Source organism: Thunnus albacares, chromosome 17 (genome assembly GCF_914725855.1).
Source record: "Thunnus albacares chromosome 17, fThuAlb1.1, whole genome shotgun sequence".
NCBI lineage: Eukaryota > Metazoa > Chordata > Actinopteri > Scombriformes > Scombridae > Thunnus > Thunnus albacares.
In genome coordinates this window covers 3,595,053-3,616,703 of record NC_058122.1, presented here as the reverse complement: position 1 = coordinate 3,616,703, position 21,651 = coordinate 3,595,053, and the positions used below count along the sequence as shown (strand labels likewise).

At 38.6% G+C, this 21,651-nt stretch overlaps 1 protein-coding gene across 3 annotated transcripts; it reads left to right on the top strand.

The window, feature by feature from the left end:
• The first annotated feature begins 1,101 nt into the window (after positions 1 to 1,101).
• On the top strand, positions 1,102 to 21,353 carry rab11fip4a (RAB11 family interacting protein 4 (class II) a). Of its 3 annotated transcripts, XM_044330621.1 has the most exons (15): positions 1,102 to 1,346; positions 9,718 to 9,805; positions 10,254 to 10,342; positions 14,875 to 15,038; positions 15,251 to 15,412; positions 16,628 to 16,762; positions 17,523 to 17,558; positions 17,835 to 17,943; positions 18,491 to 18,594; positions 18,771 to 18,911; positions 19,416 to 19,497; positions 19,921 to 20,058; positions 20,138 to 20,284; positions 20,971 to 21,114; positions 21,217 to 21,353. In XM_044330621.1, exons 1-15 carry the CDS (start codon positions 1,194 to 1,196, stop codon positions 21,331 to 21,333), a joined length of 1,809 nt encoding a protein of 602 aa, XP_044186556.1. In that variant the 5' UTR covers positions 1,102 to 1,193; the 3' UTR covers positions 21,334 to 21,353. The 3 variants fall into 3 exon arrangements, with proteins under 3 accessions (XP_044186556.1, XP_044186557.1, XP_044186558.1); XM_044330622.1 differs by lacking the exons at positions 1,102 to 1,346; positions 9,718 to 9,805; positions 10,254 to 10,342 and adding an exon at positions 11,965 to 12,210; XM_044330623.1 differs by lacking the exons at positions 1,102 to 1,346; positions 9,718 to 9,805; positions 10,254 to 10,342 and adding an exon at positions 11,965 to 12,215.
• The last annotated feature ends 298 nt before the right edge of the window (positions 21,354 to 21,651 follow it).

Sequence of the window (21,651 nt, the reverse complement as noted above, 5' to 3'; positions counted from 1 at the left end):
TGTTGAAATAGTAGGAATGGTAAAAAATAAAATGGTAGTAGTAGGTCAAAATTTTAAGATACCTAAGTAAAAAAAAAAAGTAAAAGTATAACGTTATAAGTTAAAATGCTCACTTTTTAAAGGATGGGTTTGCAATTTTTCAAGTCTGTTTTAAAACAACAGTCTTGCTGTGACCATTAGAAGATCCCTTCACAATGCATTTACAATGTTAGTGATGGGGGATAAAATTCACAGTCCTCCTGTGCAAAAATGTATTTAAAAGTTTATCTGAAGCTAATATGAAGCTTCAGTCGTCCAAATGACTTTCAGTGTTCATATGGGCACCTGACTGTTGTTTTAAGAAAAACTGAAAAATTCTGAACATACCTTCTAAGTCAAAATATTGGTTGTAAGTCATAGGTTTCAGATATTGAAAATTTCACTGTCTACATTCAAATTATGGGATAGCAATTCAAGTCACTTGCAGTGTCCCAGATCCATACTACAGAGTAATTGTACTGTTTTTACATGTAGTATAGAAATCCACAATGTTTTATACTATTAAGAGGAGACTCAAGTCATACTCTTGATTTACTAATAATTTTGACCTACTGTGAAGTTTGTTGACATTCCTGAGGTTTCAACTGTTGTTTTACTTGTTTGGCGGCAATGAGCTTCCATACAGTTGTACACAGTCCTCTCATTAAATAGCTTTCAGTACGAGCTAAAAGGGAATTTTAGGTCTGAAAGCAGTTGCTTAATATCCCGTTTTATTGTGGTGGAAAGCAGGGAATGGGGGGCGGGTGTTAGCACGCCTGTATTTCTTTTCATTTATTTATTTATTTTTGCTCTCAGATGCTTTTTTCCCCCTCCCATCACTTTATTTATAGAAAGCGTCACTTGCAACATGTGTGACAATAATACAATAACAGAAACTATTAGCCATCATAATGAAACAAAGATAACATAGAAGACATGACTTCACTTTCAGTTTGTTGGTAACACACCTGTATAATTATTAACAGCTGGCTTCTGACGCAATGCCTCGTGTCCGAATCGTCAATCATCGCCCTTTTCCGTAACTTGAGCGAGCGAGCCTGCTTATGTCACAGCAGCAGCAGTCAGTCCGGCGGAGCTGAAGACGGGAACGATGATGGCGACCGCCAAACCCATTCTTTTACTGTTCATTTAATTTAGTAAAATAATTCCCCACGATGGAAGGACATGCTTTCCCCGACCAAGAGCAGCTCTTGCTGTTTCTGAGGAGGCTCAAGGAGGTTTTCGACGTGTGTGACGAGGATGCTGACGGCTTCATCCGGGTGGAGCACTTGGTGGACCTCGGTCTTCAGTTCGGTCAAGGAGACGAGGTTAGATACTGGGAAGGACTGGTTAACTATAGACAGATAGCTCCTCTGAATTCATATACATCGTATTTAACAAGCTATGGTCGGTCAACTAACACTTTAAGTGGCGACTCATAGACCCAATAAGCTCCTGACAACAACAGACAACCTGTCATATGTGTTGAATGTCACAGGTGTGCCTCAGACATTTGATAGCTAGTGGCACATCTGCTGGGCTGGATGTCATGCTGCTAAATGACATGTATGACAGATGACGGCAATGACCTGTCATGTTTGCTACCTTCAAATTCTGTTGGTCTCTTCATGTTTGTCATCCAGTCAGTTCTTACAGTATAGGAAAGCCAGAGGAAGTGAGGGATTTAATAGATGCTATACAAGTTTATAACTGTAGAAAATATATATTATGTGTGAACTTGGAATGAAAAACTCAGGTATTGGCATTGAAAAATATTTAGGGATTAAAAGCAGATATTTCAGTTCTAAAGCTTGTAGGCCTATTTTGTAGTGTTTAACTTTAAGTATATGATGACACACTTTAACTTAAAAATACTTTTGGTATTTCCAGCCTACAGTTTCTTTGTTGTTTGGTGGTGTATTTTGTGAATATGAGGTTTTTGAAGTTGGCAAGTTGAAGAGCAAGGCTTTATCATACATGGACAATGCTGTTTATACTGTGTAGGGCTGCCACTAATAATTATTTTCATTACTAGATTAGTTATTTTGTCTATAAAATGTCAGAAAATGTCAAATATAATTTCCCAAAGCCCAAGATGCACCCTTAGATATCTTGTTTTGTCCCAACCAACAGTCCACAACCCAAAGATATTTTAGTTTACAATCATTGAAGACTAGACAAACGAGAAAATATTCACATTTAAGAAGCTGCAACCAGAGATGTTCAAAAGAGCTGCAAGAATTAGTTGGTTAATCAATTAGTCAGTTGACTCAAATTTAATTGCCAACTATTTTAATAATTGATTTTAAATAATTTTTTAAGAAAAAATGCCAAGTTCTGGTGCTCGACCTTCTTAAATTCAAATATTTTCTATTTCTGTATTTCTCCATGGTAATAAACTGAATATCCTTTGGTTGGGGACTGTTTGTCAGGACAAAACAACAGATTATAGGTTGCATCTTGGGCTTTGGGAAACATCGACATTTTCTGACATTTTATAGACCAAAAGACTAGTTGAGAAAATAATGAACTGATGATGAAAGTAATCTTTAGTTGCAGCCCTCAAGTTTTTTTTTCTTTAAAAAATGACTCAATGATTAATTGATTATCAAAACAGTTTTCTAGTTGGTTAATCGACTAATAGTTGTGGTAACTTAATGTAGAGTAAAATACCTTGATTTGCCAGGTCACTGGATGCACTAAAAACTGACATTCCTGTCTGGTGATTTTACCAGTAAACAGTTTCTCAATTGATTTTCAAGATAATGTACTATGTCATATAGATATTCAGATATAAAGTTACATAGGATTTTATTCATATTACCATCCCTTTTACTGATAGTTTCACTACTGACAGAGGCCTCAGTAGACATGCAGGGTCTGGCAAAGATCTGTCAAGTGCCTTGCTAGGTCCATTGTGTGATGGTTGGAAGTTTTGTCCCCTCTGCAGCCTCTGAGAATCCGACTCTTTAAGCCATGGAAATCTCTGAAAAACCAAGCAGACAAAGGGTTTAGAGTGCGATGGGAAAGGTCACAAGCTGAGTGCTTGCTGGCTCGTCAGAGTTGTATCAGACCACACGAAATGAAGTGGAGAGACTTCACTGTCTATATGTTTGGTCCATCATGTGTCCCCCCGAGGAGCCGGTCAACAGCCATTGAATGTGTGGAACTTAAATTTTAGGGTTAGGGGTTAGTTATTAACCTAACATGAAAAAGTGCACATCCCCAGTACAGTTTCATTTAGGGCAGTGGTAACCGACCATTTTTTGCTTATGACCCTTTGGGTTCAGTCAAAGAGCGATTTTCTCTTCACAGATTGTTTCATTTGAATAATGTTTAGAGGCCTGAAGAGGTTAAAGTATACAGTATTTCACCAATGAATAAATACAATTTTGTGTGGTAGAATTGATTTTTTTCCAATTTTTTACCTGGATGATCATCTCACAACTCCTTGTAAGGGCCCAGACCCCCTGGTTGCGATCCACTGATTTAGGGGACTACTTATTGTTGGCAAGTGTTAGTCCAGAGAATTCTCCAGACACCACATCTATGTGACTCAATGAAACTCTGTACTGATGCTGGTGCAGCAACTCAAGCCAAGCTATACTCCTATGTTGCCATACTCAACATTGATTGAACCCCATTTGGTGGGTTTCACCACCAGCAGTGCGAGTGCGCTCTCCATGGTACTGAACCTGGGGCTGCCATTGGTGTGGCAGCTAGTGGTCAGTTGTAACTTTCAGTTATCATTTTATTGCTTACATTTTTAGCTGCATGTGCTCTTTGTTTATATGTTGCTTTCCATACATGATGTTAAAGGATTTGGCTGGCGATTTTCGATATTTTTCTTACTGTCAACAAATCTCATGTGCACTGGGTGACATTTTCTCTCTTTGGAGCCATTTCTAAACAAGTTATGGTAATCACCGTTTTCATGGGTGACAGATCTTGTCACCCAGTGCAGTGGTGTGACTCACTGATGTGTTTTTAATAGTTTCTGGAAGACAACAGAGGTCTACGGCACAGAGGAATATGATATATCAGACTTTGGATACACACACAATACTTTTAAGGAGATTAATTCATTGTTGGTTTGGCTCTGCACACAAGATTTGTTGACAGTAAGAAAAATATAGAAAATTGCCAGCCAAATCCTTTAAGCTGTAATCAGTACAGCGCTGTAAAAGATTAAAGGGGCACTTCCATAAAGCTGAGGGACTCACAAGTGACAGATTAAAAAAGGAATGTCAGATTTGAGGCAAGCGTGACTCGATTTCATATAAGAAAAGGACAGTTTTATATCATTCAAAATAGTTCATTTAATGTGTGACTGTAAATTATTCCAGTCAAATGGAGCCTTAAAATGAGCCTCATACCAGTGTTTGTAGAGACAGAGGGAATAGAGAAAACACTGATGTATGTGGCTATAAAAACTGCTTCAAACAAAATGGGTATTGAAAATGAATGAATTTAAAAATCTTCTGGCATTTAGAGACAGCCACTGAAGAGTCTCATACACATCACAATGACCAGTATGAAATGAACAACTCAAAATAAATCTACTGTAAACAGTTTATAAATTACATTTACAGATTAAAGATGAGATTTAGTAGTCTTATGATACACACATATCACATGTACACACACACATACACATGTCAGCCTAATCCAAAATTAATAGCAACAACTGGGTTTAGGATTTGGAGCTAAATATCTCTCTTTATTAGTTTAAAAGTGAGTCTGTGAGCAGTGTATTTGGAATAGCAGAGAGCTGCTTCCAAATATGCTTAAACTGTCTATCTAGTTTTTCCATCTTTGTCACATTGTTTATAGAGTGAAAGTGTCTTTGTAATAGCATGTAGATATATATAGGAGGATTAAATTATGAATGGTGACTGAAGATGGTTGGGACTAAGTGAGATCCACTGTGTGTGTTATAGTTATGGATGGAGTGTGTGGAAACCAACATTATCTCCAGATTTCATCCATTTCAGTGTGAAATTAAACTGGCAGTATGTGGATAAAATAAGTAATCCATTACAAAAAAACAATACACCACCATTATTTTTTGATCAAACTTGTGTTATCATCATATAGTAGTATACAATTAGAATAACTGCCTGTTGGTGTGTTTACATCAGATCTGACAGCCAAGGTTTCTGAGGATGTTTCTACCAACACTGAAGTTTTAAGGATGCATGTCTATTTGTTAGCCAAATCTAAACGCTTGGATATTGGATGATCCATAAATGCACCACCTAATGCAGCAAATAGTTTCATACCCTGTTGAAAGAAAATAAAATCAATGGATTGGAAATGAATCTAAAAATGTGGTAGGAATTGGACAATGGTTAGCAATAATGAAAAGTATATGTTGTAGCACATGTATTGTAGATACTTTGCTAAAACATATAATTGAAGAATTTATTTCATATGAAGGATACATTAGCTTCTTTTAGAAATGACCACCCAGTTCCTCAAATATCTTGTTATACCTGGGTTAGAATAACTCAGTTTGGTCATTGTTGTGTAGAACAAGGAAGAGAAAGAAATTGAACCCATTGGAGAAATGGGTATAAATAGTAGATGAAGCAGGTTAAAACCTGGATGCACCTAGCATCCCAGATAAATGATATCTAACAGTGAGAGTAGATTTTCCTTTAAGCTGTCATGGCGGCTGAGCATCCAGAACACATCACTAAAAATAACTCAGCAGTACTAAGAGGAAGCTACTTCTTCATCTTCCTCCTCCCCTCTCGCAGCTCCGCTCATCTCTGTGTTCTTTGTCACCATGGCGACGAGAGCCTCACGAGGAGTCTATGAGCGGATTGGTCGGTTATTAAGTAATGAAATCCGCCTAACTGCTGGATACAGCCTATGAGATGGTGCTCTGCACCAGTGCTGTATTTACATTTGCTTCATTTGGAAAACAGTATTCTCACCAATGACACATCCAGAAACATCCGTTTCTATGGTGATTAGTTCAATGCAGTGAGTGCCTTTGCAGTCTGTGGATTATAAACCACTACATATGAAATAACATCTTTATTTCTCATGTTTATCTTGCAGTCACAGTGCTGTTCCTGTACTGCATGTATGCACTTATACACACTTGGGAGTATTGCAAGTACACATACAATATTCATCAAAGCACATACAATGCATTTTATATATCTGTGCTCTCTGTATTTGCTCAGTATTATTTGTTCTGGCACACCTATGAGGAAAACATAGCTTTCATCTATTAAAACATCACAGAGTTGTGTTTTAAGGAGCAAACCATGTTGTGCTCACTTTAGCCCAGACTTGGAACTTGCAGGAGAAAAGCAATCTTTCACAGTGATTATATATTGTTTACCGTTTGCCAAAATTACCTTACCTTTGTGTAGTTATAGAATTCCAGTTGCAGACTCATTTGAAAGGTCTACTGCTGATTTATGGTGTGGTCTTATGTTAATGAGAGACTTCAAAATCGGGGATATAAATGTTGGCAGCCAAAAGCACTGCATTATGAGCTGAACTGAGAGCTTCACTGTGGGAAAATCAACTGCATAAGACACACAATAAGAAACCATAGATGTGGTGACTAGGATCATGTGAATTTGATAGCTGAAGCTAACTGTTGTGCTTTTTATATACAGGATTTCTGTAAGTGCTGATCAAAGTACTATATGTCATGTTCTTGGTTAGTTTTGTTTGTTCTGTGTAATCAATTGTGCTCCTGCTACACCAAAGAGACAGGAACAAAAAAAAGAAAAGAAAAGAAAAGAGCATTTCAATCACAAAGGCCGCTCCACTGGCCACCAACATAATTGGCCTTCACTATTAATTCTGCCTATGAGACTATTACAGGCTTATGTTATTATATAAGCAAACATCCACCAACCTCCTCTGAACTGTCTAAAAAACATGCTGCTGTCATGCTGCCATACCAATAAAAAACCTTAATAACAATACAAGAGATTGTAAAAACATTAGAAAAGAAACACCTATTAAATATGTTTCTTATATATGTTGTTGAAAGTGTGTGTGACCCGAAATGGTGACTATTCATTTAAGTAATTGTTAAGCAAGCATTCCCTGCTCTTCCAGTTTGATGATATACTGCTTTTCTGTTTCACATCGTTGTAAACTGAACGTCTTTGGGTTTTTAACTGTTGGTCGGACAAAACAAGACATTTTAGGAAGTCATCTTGGGCTGTTGGAAACCATGACAAACATTTTTCACCTCTGACATTTTATTGAACAAACAATTAATTGGCAGATTAATTAATAATGAAAATAATCATTAGTTGCAGCCCTAAGTTCAGGGTATCTAACTGATAGCAAGTAACAGTAGGATATGTCGGTGACATATCGCATTTAGATTTTACTAATTGTTTTATATATGGACACATGAGGTTGCATGTACATTGTTGGACATGATTCAACTTAATTATTATAATAGGTGCTAACAGAGCTATTATTGTAAAGCATCATAAAAAACAATCAGCTTTTATCTGAACTCAAATGCTCAAATATTATTTTTGTCTTAAGAATTATAGAAACAAATACAAATAGTGGCCTTTGTGGAAGAGCTTCATTGTATAATTAAGTAATAATCTTCTAATAGGTGATTAGTAGACACTGGCTTCTGCCTGTGTGACACTAAGTCTGCGGGTGTTTGATGTTAAATGGGTGACACAGAGAAGTATTAAGTTTAGACACAGCACGTTGACATCTGCATTTAAGCCCGTGTGATGATGTGGCACAGAGCTCTGGGAACATGTGACTGTGTGTGTGAGATAACATTCTTCACACATCATATGGCCCTGCAAATGCTGGTGTAGCACAGGTTGTTCCACAGTATACGCTCCGCTCTCAATAGGTCATTTTGATCTGCTTATCTAGACTCAGAAACATTCTCCCACCAAAGCTCATTTCCAGATCAAAGCCTGTGTCAGATGATATTTCCAACACCTGCTCAGAGCATGACTGTCACGGTCTTCTGATGTGTGACTGTAGCGTTATTTCAAACCAAAGGAAATGTTACATCAACTTTGTGTCAAGAATAGATGCTGAGGGGGACAGAAATGAGCCTGCCTTGAGGGGAAGCTGCATGGCATTGTCAGCAATGATCAGCATCTGAGGACATGTACAGTAGGCTAAAGTATCCTCCTTTTTGACCAAGCTGAATTTTAACAACTAAACTTACAGTACATGTACACCAACAAACCAGTGTATTTATTTTATTAGTTCAAGAAACATGACACACAGTGCATATTTGCATATACTGTACAGCATAATTAATTGTCCCATAAAATAATTAACACAGTTCATAATTAACATATTCCTGCACCCTTCTTATCTCACGCCTCCATCCCTCCTCCTCCCTTTCTCTCCATCTGTGATGTTTATTTTTGTTTCTCTCTGCTCCTCCTCTTCTGTCACTGTTTAAAACATGTACTGAAATGAAATCAAATGTGTTTTCCCTCATGCTTAGATGCTTTTTAAGACAATACTTAGACAGTCTCTTACCTTCATCACATCTTTATAAATCCTGTAAGTGGGAGAAAGGAGGATGAAAAAAAACACTACAGTGAGGGGATTGTTATGTTGTGGGGGGCATTTTGCTGGCATGGTTTGGGTCCACTTGTCCCCTTAGAGGGAAGGGTCACTACTAATCAATACAAGGTTGTTCTGAGTCATCACCTTTATCCTATGATGAAACATTTCTATCCTGATGGGAGTGGTCTCTTCCAGGATGACAATAACCCAATTCACAGGGCACGAGGGGTCACTGGATGGTGTGATGAGCATGAAAATGATGTGAATCATATGCTATGACCTTCACAGTCACCAGATCTCAACCCAATTGAACACCTATGGGAGATTTTGGACCAACGTGTTAGACAGAACTCTCCACCACCATCATCAAAACACCAGATGGGGGGAATATCTTTTGGAATAATGGTGTTCATCCCTCCAGAAGAGTTCAGAGACTGTAGAATCAATGCCAAGGCACACTGAAGCTGTTCTGCCGGCATGTAGTGGCCCAACACCTTACTAAGACACTTTATGTTGGTTTTTCCTTTAATTTGTCACTTATCTGTATATTCTATTCTATTTTATTCTATTATATATATATATATAGTGAGTAAAACTGAGTGTAAACAGACTTTGTTTCCAAGAAAACTCTTCACAGCAAGGTTAAGTTGTACACATACCTCATAATAGTTTCTCATGAGTGAGAAAATTGCACAGAGATATGTTGATGCAACATTTCAGAATTTCTCTGGTGCAGATGTTCAGCAAGTAAAAAAGTGTACATTTCATAACCTTGCACATTTCTGCTTTTGAGTTCCTCTTTCCACTGTACATGTCTGTACATATTCTAGGTGTAATGGTAGAGGTTGAACCAATCCAAGGCAGGTGTGTACTCTGTAATACTCATAGTTTAGGAAATCCTCTTTCCTGCATCGGATAAGGTGGAGCTATGTCCAACAATTTTAGTCATTCATAGTGTTGCACTCGGTTGTACACATGAAAAGTGACAGAAATGTCAAAAGTGATGAATGAAAAGTAGAGAGAAGTTCAAACCCTGCTTAGACCATCAAGGGTCTAATGATAGCAGGTGCTGTATTGTGTCCTGTGAGGAAAATTGGTGATTTATGATTTTGTGCTATAAAAAAAAACTCATTTAACATCTGTCTTTTGCAGGTGAAGAAGTTAACCAGGTACCTGGATCCTAACGCTCATGGGAAGATCAACTTCAAAGACTTTTGCCACGGAGTGTTTGCTATCAAGGGTAAGAAATAAATTAATGAATGAAGTATGAAAGAGGTATAGCAGTGAGTTTGTTAAATACTGCACTGTATCAGCCCTTCCTTTCCCCAGGGAAATTGTGTAATGAGCTTTAGAGGTGCTGGTAGGTGGATTTCTTACTTTTGGACAGATCCAGGCTAGCTTTGTCCCCCTGTTTCCAGACTTTGTGCTAAGCTAAGCTAACCGGCTGCTGGCTATAGATTCATATTTATCACAAGATTGGTATCATTCTTCTCATCAAACTCTTGGCAAGAAAGCCAAGAGGTAAAATATTCTTTTAACTACAGATAATATTTTTCCTGCATTTATCTAAAAGGTACATGACTATTATTACCTTTAAACAATAGTGAAACATTTATTCAAGATGATACAACCCTCCTCCTTCCAACAAAAACAACCGTCTTCCTCCCCTCCTGCCTTCCTCCTTCTAGGTTGTGAGGAGATACTGAAGATGGCTGTGGGTCCTCGCAATCTTACCTCCAGCCAGCCAGCTGTTACTGACAATGGTTACATTTACCAGGTACAGTCTTTTGCACTCTGTCTTTCATCTACTCTTTTCTACTTTCTGACTGTCAGATGGACAGTCTACTCAAGAAGAACACGGTCGTGTGTCACATTGTTGCCACCACATTGAAAAGCCACGTTTTAATGGTCTTTTTAGCCTGACCATCCTCAAAGGTGGAACAAGACACTGGGGGTGGGTGGATAACAAAGCAGAAGTAGTTTATTACTGCTGCCTTTTTGTCATTGTGCATTCATTTCAAATATGAAGAAATGTTACATTGGGACCTGCAATGATGAGACATATTACATTATTAATGGACCTCACCCAACTTCAAACTGAGTAGAGGTTTAATCAGCCAAAGTAAATTAAATCTTGTCTTGGTGTGCAGGGTCATGTATGTGTAGGGGTTAGTGAGGGAAAAGTTTTCTTTGGCAACATAAATCATAATTTATAGTAATTATGTCAAAATTGCTATAAATTATGACATAATTTATAGCAATTGTGGCTCACTATTTCAAAATTATGACTCAAAAGGGACAGATCATGCTTTTTTGATTTTCTGTTATTTTTATACTGTTATGATATTGGATGTTAAACATGGTTAAGGAAAACTTGAGGTGAATGTTTGTTGAAATGCTATCTAGCCAGGTCTTCAACCTGATCTGAACCTCCACTTCCTCCTTGTGATGATGCCAGATTGTTCACACATACCCACAAACAGCCATCTGTTCCTTAGCCTTTGTTGCTAAGGTTGTTCCATGAATTGTTCACATTGTCCACTTGCATTTTTGGATCTGATTCAGGCTCCAACTTGTATGGATTTATTTGAGGAGTTTCCATTTCGAGGAGAGAATGAGATTTTTGAAGAAATATTTATCATATTTACTGGCATAAAGAGCCAGTATAAGATGAATGAGGAGTTTTTAATTGTATATCATGCAAAGATATTCCAGTAGAGCCTCAGAATAGAAATATAGACCGGGAAGTGTGCAGATATATATATATATATATATATATATGTCCTCTTTAAAAGCCAAAATTTTTACTTAGCTTCTCACAAGGTCAACTTAAAAGGTTAGTAGGCTATGTCATAATTTTGAATTTTGAGTCTTGAATTTTATATAATTGAATTTTGAGTATTTTAATTCATGATTACTAGCTTTTCATCAACTTTTTTTCCAAGAGGAAACAAGCTACAGTTGTGTCCCATAATGAGACAGTAAGTCAACCTTATAAGATATTAAGTATAAATTATGACATATGTCAAATGTTTGACTTACTTATTATATCTTATTATCTTACTTTTTTTTTTACTTCATACCTCAAAAATTTGCCCTCAGTTTTTATTTTTGTTATTCCTAACATTTCATCTACATTTTTTTTTTTTTTCCTGGCAGAAATGGGCTTTCATGCAGTTCTAATTTGAGCAATATGTCTTTTTTTTTGTCTTTGGACTCCAGCGCACCTCCAGCACGCACATATGCATAAATGATAAGGATATCAATGAATATGCAGCATATATCGTAAGTTTCTCCGTTGCAGTGCATGACTGCTGATGCCCCCTCTAGAAACCAGCTCAACTGAACAGTTGCCTAGCAACAAGAGTAAGAGAGAGCGAGAGAGAGGTGGAGGTGTGGCTTTGTCCCGGCTAAAGCATCAGTGTGTTTTCAAATGAGCTGCGGCAATACATGTGTGTAAGGGATGCTTGTGTTCAAGCTTTGATCACATTGAGCCTTCAAGCTTGAGGAATACTGCGGATTTTGATCCTACCTCCACGACAAAGGATACCGTTTGGATGATACACTTGCACATACACACGCGCACAATGGTGTGACTGGTGGCTCGGGACTGGAGAGGAGACACGTGGCAGGCACACTTTATTGGTAAGGTGTGTATGTGTGTGTCAGATTGAGAGAACTTTGTCGGACAGTGAATTAATCCTCGCATGGTAAATGACAGGAATATTTTGTAAATGTACACACAGGCACTAAAATAACCTGATCTTTGGATGTTATCACACAAGATTAGTTGTTTTTGAACTAGGAGTAAAAAACCTATGGTGGGTTTTATTACTGCACTACTTAGTTTTACACTTGCATAGTTTTGAATGTAAAGTTTGAATGCTAAAGCTCCTTTACACACATGATCACCCACACAGGTGTTTTCACTTAGTTTGGCTGATTATGTCTCTCATGACTGTTTGCATGACAATTTAAGCCTTCAATCATTCTCATTAGCACATGTTACTTAGTGTTGGTCTTTGTGGAATCACACAGGTGTTTCAAGTTATTCTGCTGATTAAAAGACCTCTGCTGAGGGGGAAGTTGGGGTGAGCTGTGCTGGGAATCTTTTGAGGTCACAAACTTGATCCACTAATAAGAATAATTCCACCTGGGCCACATACTGTAGACAGACTCATCCCTTTTATATTAAAAGATGGTTCCCTAGAGAAGGATTTGGTTACACCGCACATTACTGCTCAATTAAGGGTCGCTGAGCCAAACTAACATTCATCAGTTCCTACATATTACACATCAGTATTTGTTGTTGTAAAGTATGTGATCTGATACTGCTGGTTTATTTTAGCAGTTAACGTCACCTCTCACACTTTTTTTTCCCCCTGCAGACTTTGCTCAAGAGAATTGTGAAAAAGTGTGAACAGACATGTTACTAACCAGCATTATGTGTACTTGCTTTTCTTATGCTGGAATGTTGGTGACTTCCAAATATGTTGACCAAAGCAGGCAGTGAACAACAAACACTACAATTCATTCAATTAAAGATGGGATATGATCCTCACTTTACTGTCTGCAGACATGTGGACGCTCTTACACTGTCTTATACTCAGGCACTGATCACATGGGGGACGTTAATTAAGACGTTAGGGTTCAGTGCTTAGGGCTTAGCGAGGACATGGGAACAAGGTCATAAAGGTGGAAACTGTCTGTTGAACAGCGATTGATGTGATTTCACTCCAAATTGTACCCGCTTCAGATATTTTCCAGTCAGCATTAGAGAACATGCACCACATAAGAATATGCTCTAAAGTAAGTTAAATTCCTCATTTACCTTTCTCTTTGTCATAGTTTTTTGCCATATCTTCACACACACCTCTTAATCCCAGACAAAAACATGTGTATAATTGATGAATGAAAGCTACACAGCAGTCCCTCAGAGACCACACCATGTTTTCTGTATCGTGTACATATATATGTGTGTGTGTCCATACACAAAAACACAAACCAAAGTCTTAAGTCAGAACAGGGGAGGAAAGAATGTTTTGTCATTTAAGGTGAAAATCCTGTGTGTGTGTGTCAGACAGGGTGTGTACCTTGCTCTGGCACCTCAGTTGGGTGAAGCCAGACAGGCTCATGCATAATTAATAACACGCAGATCTGAGGCATACTACATCCCACTCTGTTTCTGATAAATCAACCCAGGAAACCATCTCCAGGTCAAATACTAGAGGTGAACTGTACCATCGCAGGTTTGAATGAATTCTGTTTAAGACACTTTAAATGCCAGAACAACTGAAATACAACTGCTCTGTGGTTTAAGTGAGAAAAAACACAACTATAGGAAACAACTTATTCAAAACACAATGGGGCTGTTTCTCTGTAATGTAAGACATTTAATATTTACAGATCATTGAAATGGCAGTCAATTATAGGAGGATGGTTATTATTGTGGGGGCATTTTTATGTAATTATAGACTGATTAAAAATGTATTTTTATGAATGAAAAGTACTACCAGATTATATGTAATAAAACAAACACTATCACTGTCCCAGTAGTATTTCTCAATAATTTCCCTAGCAGTTAGTGGTATGGTCGCTGAAATAGAAAATGACAACCAATGTCCTTATTCACCATTTTTCAAGGATAATGAATGCGCAGTAGTATTTGGCGCCCCTCTGAGACAGGACAGACCTTATAAGGTAACGTCCTCATATACCCAGTTCAGCTGCTTAACCTGGGCTTATTTTGTCACAACCATAAGGTCCAACTTAGCATACTGGTGTGTTTTAAACCCCTGCAAGTCCTGGTTTAGCTGAACCCATTCTAAACTGCTGTTAAGCTAGTCAAATGGTAAGTGAAATAGATAAATAAATAATAACAGCCCCAAGGGTTTATGGGTATAAGATGTTCATTTCTGGTGTCCAGCAAATGTTTTCATGTCAGTATTTCCAAGTAAACAGAAAATGTGAACATCTAATTATTTCTGCACATAATATGTAGTCTACATCAGGAATCTGTGCTCATTCTATGAAATATTGTGCATTCGTCTGTCAAATTCACTTGGAGGTTGTGGAGTATGTTGATAGGACAGAGATGGGTAGAGGGCGTCTTCTCACCCAAACATCCCTAGATGAGATGCTGTGGAGCCACCCTCTTTGTCCATATTTTTGAGTCTTTGATCCGGATAGGCCAGACATCTTAATAATCAAGTAAATGATAAATGCTGGGTATTGCATTCTTGAATTTAGCAGTTATGTTGTTGAGGAATTCTTTGATATGCTAATGTTTAATTTTGTTTGTTCATGTAGAACGGTGAGGCAAAGCTGGGCCCTCCCATTATCATGTGTACGCGGTCCTACCCAGAATGCAGTGTGTATGGTGAAGGCTGTGGTACTGATGGGGAGTGTGATATGGACAGCAGCACTGAAAACACCAACAGCTCTGACTCCCTGGACCCAACACAGCAAGACCGGTCAGTCAAAACAATATCTGAGAAACATATAGTGACTCTAGAAATGAACAGATATGAGCATTGATTAAACTGTTTAGAGCTATATGATGACAATTCTCTGTGTATCAGTATCACTTGTTCCTCAAAAGCATAATAAAATGATAAATTCTTTATATTTTGATTTTTTTAAATTTTTTTTTACCCTTCCTTTACTTCCTACTATGCAACCCTAGCCACCTGATTGGCTCAGCATCTGCGTCCGTCATCTCTGGAGAGGAGCAGTTTGAAGACTATGGTGAAGGGGAGGATGTGGATTTCACTCCCAGCAGCCCCTGCCCTGAAGATGACACCCGAACAAATGGCTTCTCAGACTTGGGATCCTCCCTTCCCTCCAGGTTGGTGTTTGGGCTGGAAACACACCCTCACATGTCTCCTGTAGTGAGAGGGAGTTGAGTCAAAGGGTGAACAGGGGAGTTTTACATATTACTTTACAAAATAAATAGTCATAATACTGTTTGGAAATACTAATATAGCACATGACAGATATTTCAGCCTGTAATTGAAGGAAAAGAACAGGTGGCACTAATAACATTAACAATGGCTCTGCTCTATTTGAGTGTAAGCCTGTGTGACATATAAGATATTTATGTGTATCTGCCCACTCAATTGTGACATTATTTAACCCACCCCCACACCCCCCATTCAATATAGGGCATTACTGGTTTAAGAAAAGGCATGAGAGCAAATCTGGGTGTATAAACAGTTGGTTTGTGCTGCGTTCTTCAGTTGGAAGTTACACCTAGTAAAGAGTAAAGCTACTGAACACCTGCAAAATCACAGTTTGTTTTCATTTATTCTTTCAGGTGAGTAAATGTCACCTAAGCACCTTCAGGTTTTGTCAGTAGTCTACCCTTAATGGTTAATTCGTTGTATGGTCTGTATGGTGCTTCCTTGTATTGTTTGGTTGAACTGTAACGTAAGATAGCTGAATACGAGTGGATGCAACCATCACTATTTTAGCGTAGTTCATCAGGGATTCTATTCTCCCACAATGCACAAAGCAAAAAATGAAACATTAACTGCCCAATAAAAAAACATCCACCTCAAATTCATTTGGCAGCAACAAATACCACATTTTGACTCGTAAGTTGCCTTCCAAAAGGAATTCTTTCTTATCTTTAAAACGCTACAGAGACTTTAGTGCCACTGGTAAATGAACAAAGGGCTTGCTAAGATAAGACTGTTCTCTCAGGGATCACCAGTGAAACTGACTGGCCACTGGCTTTCTATGATATGTCAAAACAACATGGCATCACAAAGTGAAAGCTGCACCGCCAGCACTGCCAGCTCTTTATAATAGACTGTGATTTGGTCAAAGTTGACATTTCAAAAAAATCATTAACATTTTCCTGGGTCAGCACAGCTTCTCTGGCTGGGTTCTCCAGTGCCTTGCTGAGCAACTGGGAAAGGTTACTTTTTGTCACGCTGGGGCGATACAGTTGCTGCTTCAATCAGCTGTATTTAATAGCATTCATACTAATATCTATTGATGTTTTTAGTGTAATTATATATTTCAGTAATAGATATTGAGGTATTCTTTGTAATTGCAGTGCGGGACAGACTCCTCAGAAGATGCGGCAGCTGTATAACAGTGAGCTGCTGGACATCTACTGTTCTCAGTGCTGCAAGAAAGTGAATCTACTCAATGACCTGGAGGCCCGCCTTCGAAACCTCAAGGCCAATAGGTAAAGCACACACACATACATACATACATACATACATACATACATACATACATACATAAACAAACAGAATACACATGAACATGCACAAAGAAATGAGTGGAAGTAAACAGGATGGTAGAGTAGATGCACTAGAGCTGCTGCCTCAGCATCACTCTAGACAGTTTAGACAAGCTCTCACACATAGACACACACAGACACAGACACACACACACACACACACACACACACACACACAAAAACCATCCAACCAAATCCCACCCTCTTGGCACCAGACACTGCACCCACATCAAAGGGTGAGCCTGAGCTGTTGCTATAGCAACAGTATACCAATCTGGTGGAGTGGCTGGTTGCAAGTTTTTGTGTCTCCGTGTGTGAGATTGCCACAATGCAGCAACAAAGAATGGAAAAAAACAAATGGCAGCTCAATAAGTGTTCATACCATTTGTAATAACCGACTCAGCCAAACTGCAAGAGAAACTTTCTATGATTTGATGTAAAAAAAAAAAAAAAAAAAAAATCCTGTTATTGTTCTTTTCACTTAATTTTTGATGCTTAAATCATGACCAGAGCCAGCAGAAGTAACAGTAGTAGTACGAGCAGTTGTAATAGCAGCAGTAGTTGAAGTAGTAGTAATTGTTGTAGCAGCAAGTAGTAGTAGGAATAGTAGCATGATTCTGAAAAACAGATTATGAAAAGCTGTGTTATTGTCAATGTGTATGTGTGTGTTCGTGCGTCACTCAGTTTCTCTCTTGTGTTTCAGCCCTAATAGAAAGATTTCCAGCACAGCATTTGGACGGTGAGTGACCTTAGTTTCCCACTACTATTAACCTTTTAAATAAATAGCAAAAGTACTACGGTAATGTTGCATTTGCATAGACGTATGGGGCTGGCCAACCACTTGTTACAGATCACAATGATTGGTCCAACATTTAGCAAGGTGATAAATCGAGTTCTATAGAAAAATGATGGAAAAGCTGCTTCTGAAGCTTACACATCTATATTGTATCATCATCATGTAGCATTATTATCATGTAGGTTAATGTGTCCTCTAATGTGTCCTCTCCTCCTGCAGTCAGTTGTTCCAGGCCAACCACAGTGTGTTTGGGTCCAGCCAGGGTAGCAGCACAGAGGATCTGTTCACAGACAGCATCGACTCCTGCGACCTTGACATCACAGAGAAGGTACAAACACACACACACACACACACACACACACACGAAAAGGCAGGCGCTTATTGTACATTCAAAAAAGCCAGTTTAATTTCTCTGGAGACATTGATCTTTACCATGAATTATTAGCATAATTATTAGGAACCGTAAATCCACTTTTTCAGGTTCACCTGCCAAGTACTAGCAGTGGGTAGGACTCCCCTTTTTAATGCCAGGTGTGTGTTGTGTTGGCAGTTCTTTAATGTGGCTCTGCAGAGACTGACAAGAACTACTCACCTTTTCTCCTCTACTTTTGAAGGAAAATGCTAACATGCCACACAATACACATGTATACTGTCAAGTTTAAACCAGTGGAATAAAAGCAGGAGACTAGCTGAAACCTAACTGAACCTCTGCACTGCATGTGTTACATATTGAGTTGCGGCCACATCATTTCCTTTTAGGTATGTGTACAGGTGTACCTAATAAAATGGATACTTAGCATAACGTCAGCATAAATAATAAATTAGCATAAAGTCAGATATTAGGAATGTATAATGATACAAAGTATCTCCCTCAGGTCAGCTATCTGGAGAAGAAGGTGACAGAGTTGGAAAGTGACAGCCTGGCCAACGGTGACCTCAAGTCTAAACTCAAACAAGAAAACACACAACTTGTCCACAGGTGGGAAAACATACATACACACAAGCATACACACAGAGAATCCTTTAATTATTGATTTATATATTTATATTGGCCTAAAAGTCATCATATTTACTCTTACAAAAATAGCATTGCTCTATATAATCTAATCTGGAAAATTCTATCTAATCTACTGTGTGTCTGTGTTTGCATCCCAGGGTGCATGAGTTGGAGGAGCAAGTGAAGGACGCAGAGGCGAGGGCAGATCAGAGTCTGGAGGAAGAGACGAAGAGGCACCGGGAGGCTTACAGCAAGATGGAGAGGGACAGAAACACAGAGATAGACCTGCTGTGTAGCAGGTAAACTCACCAACAACAGAATCCAAACCTTAAAAGATGCTGTTGCTGGTTGTGGTTCTGACTCTAGGTCAAAAAGCACACACATCAATACCTTACTGTATGTAACTGAGGCTGTACTCGGGTAGTTATTCTCATTTTCAAAATTGTAACTCTCAAAACTGTACACTGCTACCACAGACCACCACAGAAGAAGTATGTAATCCTTAGTATTTAAAAATTGAGCCCTTAAAAACTGTGTTTGCATTTGTGTTTCAGAAATGATCACAAGTCACTTCTTCTGTGAAACTCAGCACATTTTCTCAAGACTTTTACTTAAACAAGGCCAAAGGACAAATTCCTTTCCTCCTCCTCCTGTGGTGGATGGTTGTGGCATTTTACACAACCAGTTTTGTTTCTTTTTTCAAACCAAAAAAATCCTAGCTAAAAATGTTTGCCCTATTTACACTGTGTGAAAAAGAATAGTTCCCCTTGTAAAGTTTCAACTATGTGTGTGTGCGTACACAGGGTACAGCAGTTAGAAGAAGAGAATGGAGAGATGAAATTAAATGTGTGCAGACTCAAGTCTCAGACAGAGAAACTGGACCAGGTGAGTGTGGTTCACCAAAAGGATCATTCCAGTTTATTACAACTTGGCTTGTATTTTGGGGGTTTTGGCCATCATTCATATCAGTAATAATATTATATCATAATATTGTAGTAACCAAGTGAATTGCTGAGAAGGCTGCAACATTGCTAAAAATAACATGCAGAGTCAGGTGATAAGGCAGGTCTTAAACAAACCCTGAGGTTAGTCAAGCTTACAGAATACTGGCTCAAACTTGAGCCAGGAAATCTCAGCAAATACTTTGGTTAGCACAATATTATCATAACAGATGCCCAAAACTACAAAAATAAAACTTCTTTACTTTACTTTCTTCACCTCCACTCAGTTTGTTTGGTTGTTTCATAAAAGTGAGTGGAGAGAAAGAAGTGAATTTTCTTGTCCTCCCTCGACAATGTCTTCCTGCAGGAGAAACAGAGGATGACTGACAAGCTGGAGGACACTAGTTTGAGGCTGAATGATGAGATGGACCTGTACAGGAAGATAATGGACAAGCTGTGGCATAACCGCCATGAGTTTCAGAAAGAGAAAGAGGCCATGCAGGAGGTGAGGGGTACTCTAAATAACTGACAAGTTACATGGTAAATGTTTAGGAGTTGGATTTAATCGTAACTTCTCCCTACAGCTGATTGATGATCTCCGCCGGGAGCTGGACTACCTGCAGATGTTTAAGCTGGAGATGGAGCATCCTGGGAAGGGCAAAGGTCTGTCTGAGTACAACGTTAAGACCAGGGAGATCGAAATGGAACATGAAGTCAAGAGACTGAAACAGGTTCACACACACACAACACACTCATGTTTGTTCTTCTGTCGTCACGTTCCCTTCTCTACATTTATTCCCAGGTGATTAAGGTTTCTTTTAACATGGACCACACAGACATGAGATGGAACCTCTTAGAAACTGACAGATATATTGGCATGGATGATATTATCAGCTAATATTGGCTTATCACAGATGTAACTGTAGCTGTTTATATCTGTGTCTGCAAGAAAGTTCAGTGTAGAATGTATGCATGGCAAAGGTATGATTGAAGTCATTTAAAAACATTATGCCATTATGCAGTTTATCCACCAGAGAGCACTGACAAGTTTATTTTTCAACTGTAAAATGTTCCACGTGTTACAAATCTTTGTTACAATTCTTTACTATCAAAATTAAAATGATCCTTGAATGTCTGTTCTGGCCTCAAACATTCAGTATCGGTCAGGCTCTAGTATTTATTATATGTCACATAATTCAAAATGTTTTACACAAATTTAGTAACTGAGAATTTTGTGAGATGCTTAAATGTTTATCTGTCTCTCATATTTTCTTGCTTTAAAGTCAGACTCCATATATTTAGAACCTTTTGATACTGTACTGTACATAGTGGCCTGAGTGTGTTGACCCAACTACAACTAACAAAATTTCATCCAGAATCCCTTCTGAAAGGAAATGTTGTCTGTTTGCTTCCTCAGGAGAACCATAAGCTGCGGGATCAGAACGACGACCTGAACGCTCAGATTCTCAGTCTGAGTTTGTACGAAGCCAAGAACCTGTTTGCCTGCCACACCAAGGCCCAGTGCCTGGCAGCCGAGATTGACAATGCCTCCAGGGATGAGGTTCGTCTGCTGTCGGTGGATGAATGTAACGCTGATTTAATTTTTAAAATTTTTTTTTATGGCTGCCCTTCTAATGCATTCCTCTCTTTCTGTCTCTCTCAGCTGGTAGACGCTTTGAAGGAGCAGGAAGAGATCAACCTGCGTCTGAGGCAGTACATGGACAAAATCATTCTGGCCATTCTCGACCATAACCCCTCCATCCTGGAGATCAAGAATTAAACACTGCATACATAAACACACTCTTGTATTGTAATTGTGGGGACCTCCATTAACCATTTATTACCTAAACTGTACCTGAAAAATAAGCCCAAATTATGAACGTCCCAAATGTTCTCACAACTTGTGACTGGAAGTGTTGCTCACAAATGTAGTTCCTCGGGTACACACACACACACACACACACACACACACACACACACACACACACACACACACACACACTGCAGCAGCAGATCTTCATACCACTAGAACCAAACACTATTTATAATCTGTCAGTCGCTGTAGAGATGTTGTGCTGTGTTTAATCTATCCACACCA

Bases quoted from the DNA above. Each gene is read 5' to 3' on its own strand.
- rab11fip4a (XM_044330621.1), top strand. From the start codon at position 1,194: ATGGAAGGACATGCTTTCCCCGACCAAGAGCAGCTCTTGCTGTTTCTG. The intron at 16,763-17,522 runs GTAAAGCACACA...CTTGTGTTTCAG, and splicing joins CGAAACCTCAAGGCCAATAG to CCCTAATAGAAAGATTTCCA. The intron at 18,595-18,770 runs GTGGGAAAACAT...TTTGCATCCCAG, and splicing joins AACACACAACTTGTCCACAG to GGTGCATGAGTTGGAGGAGC.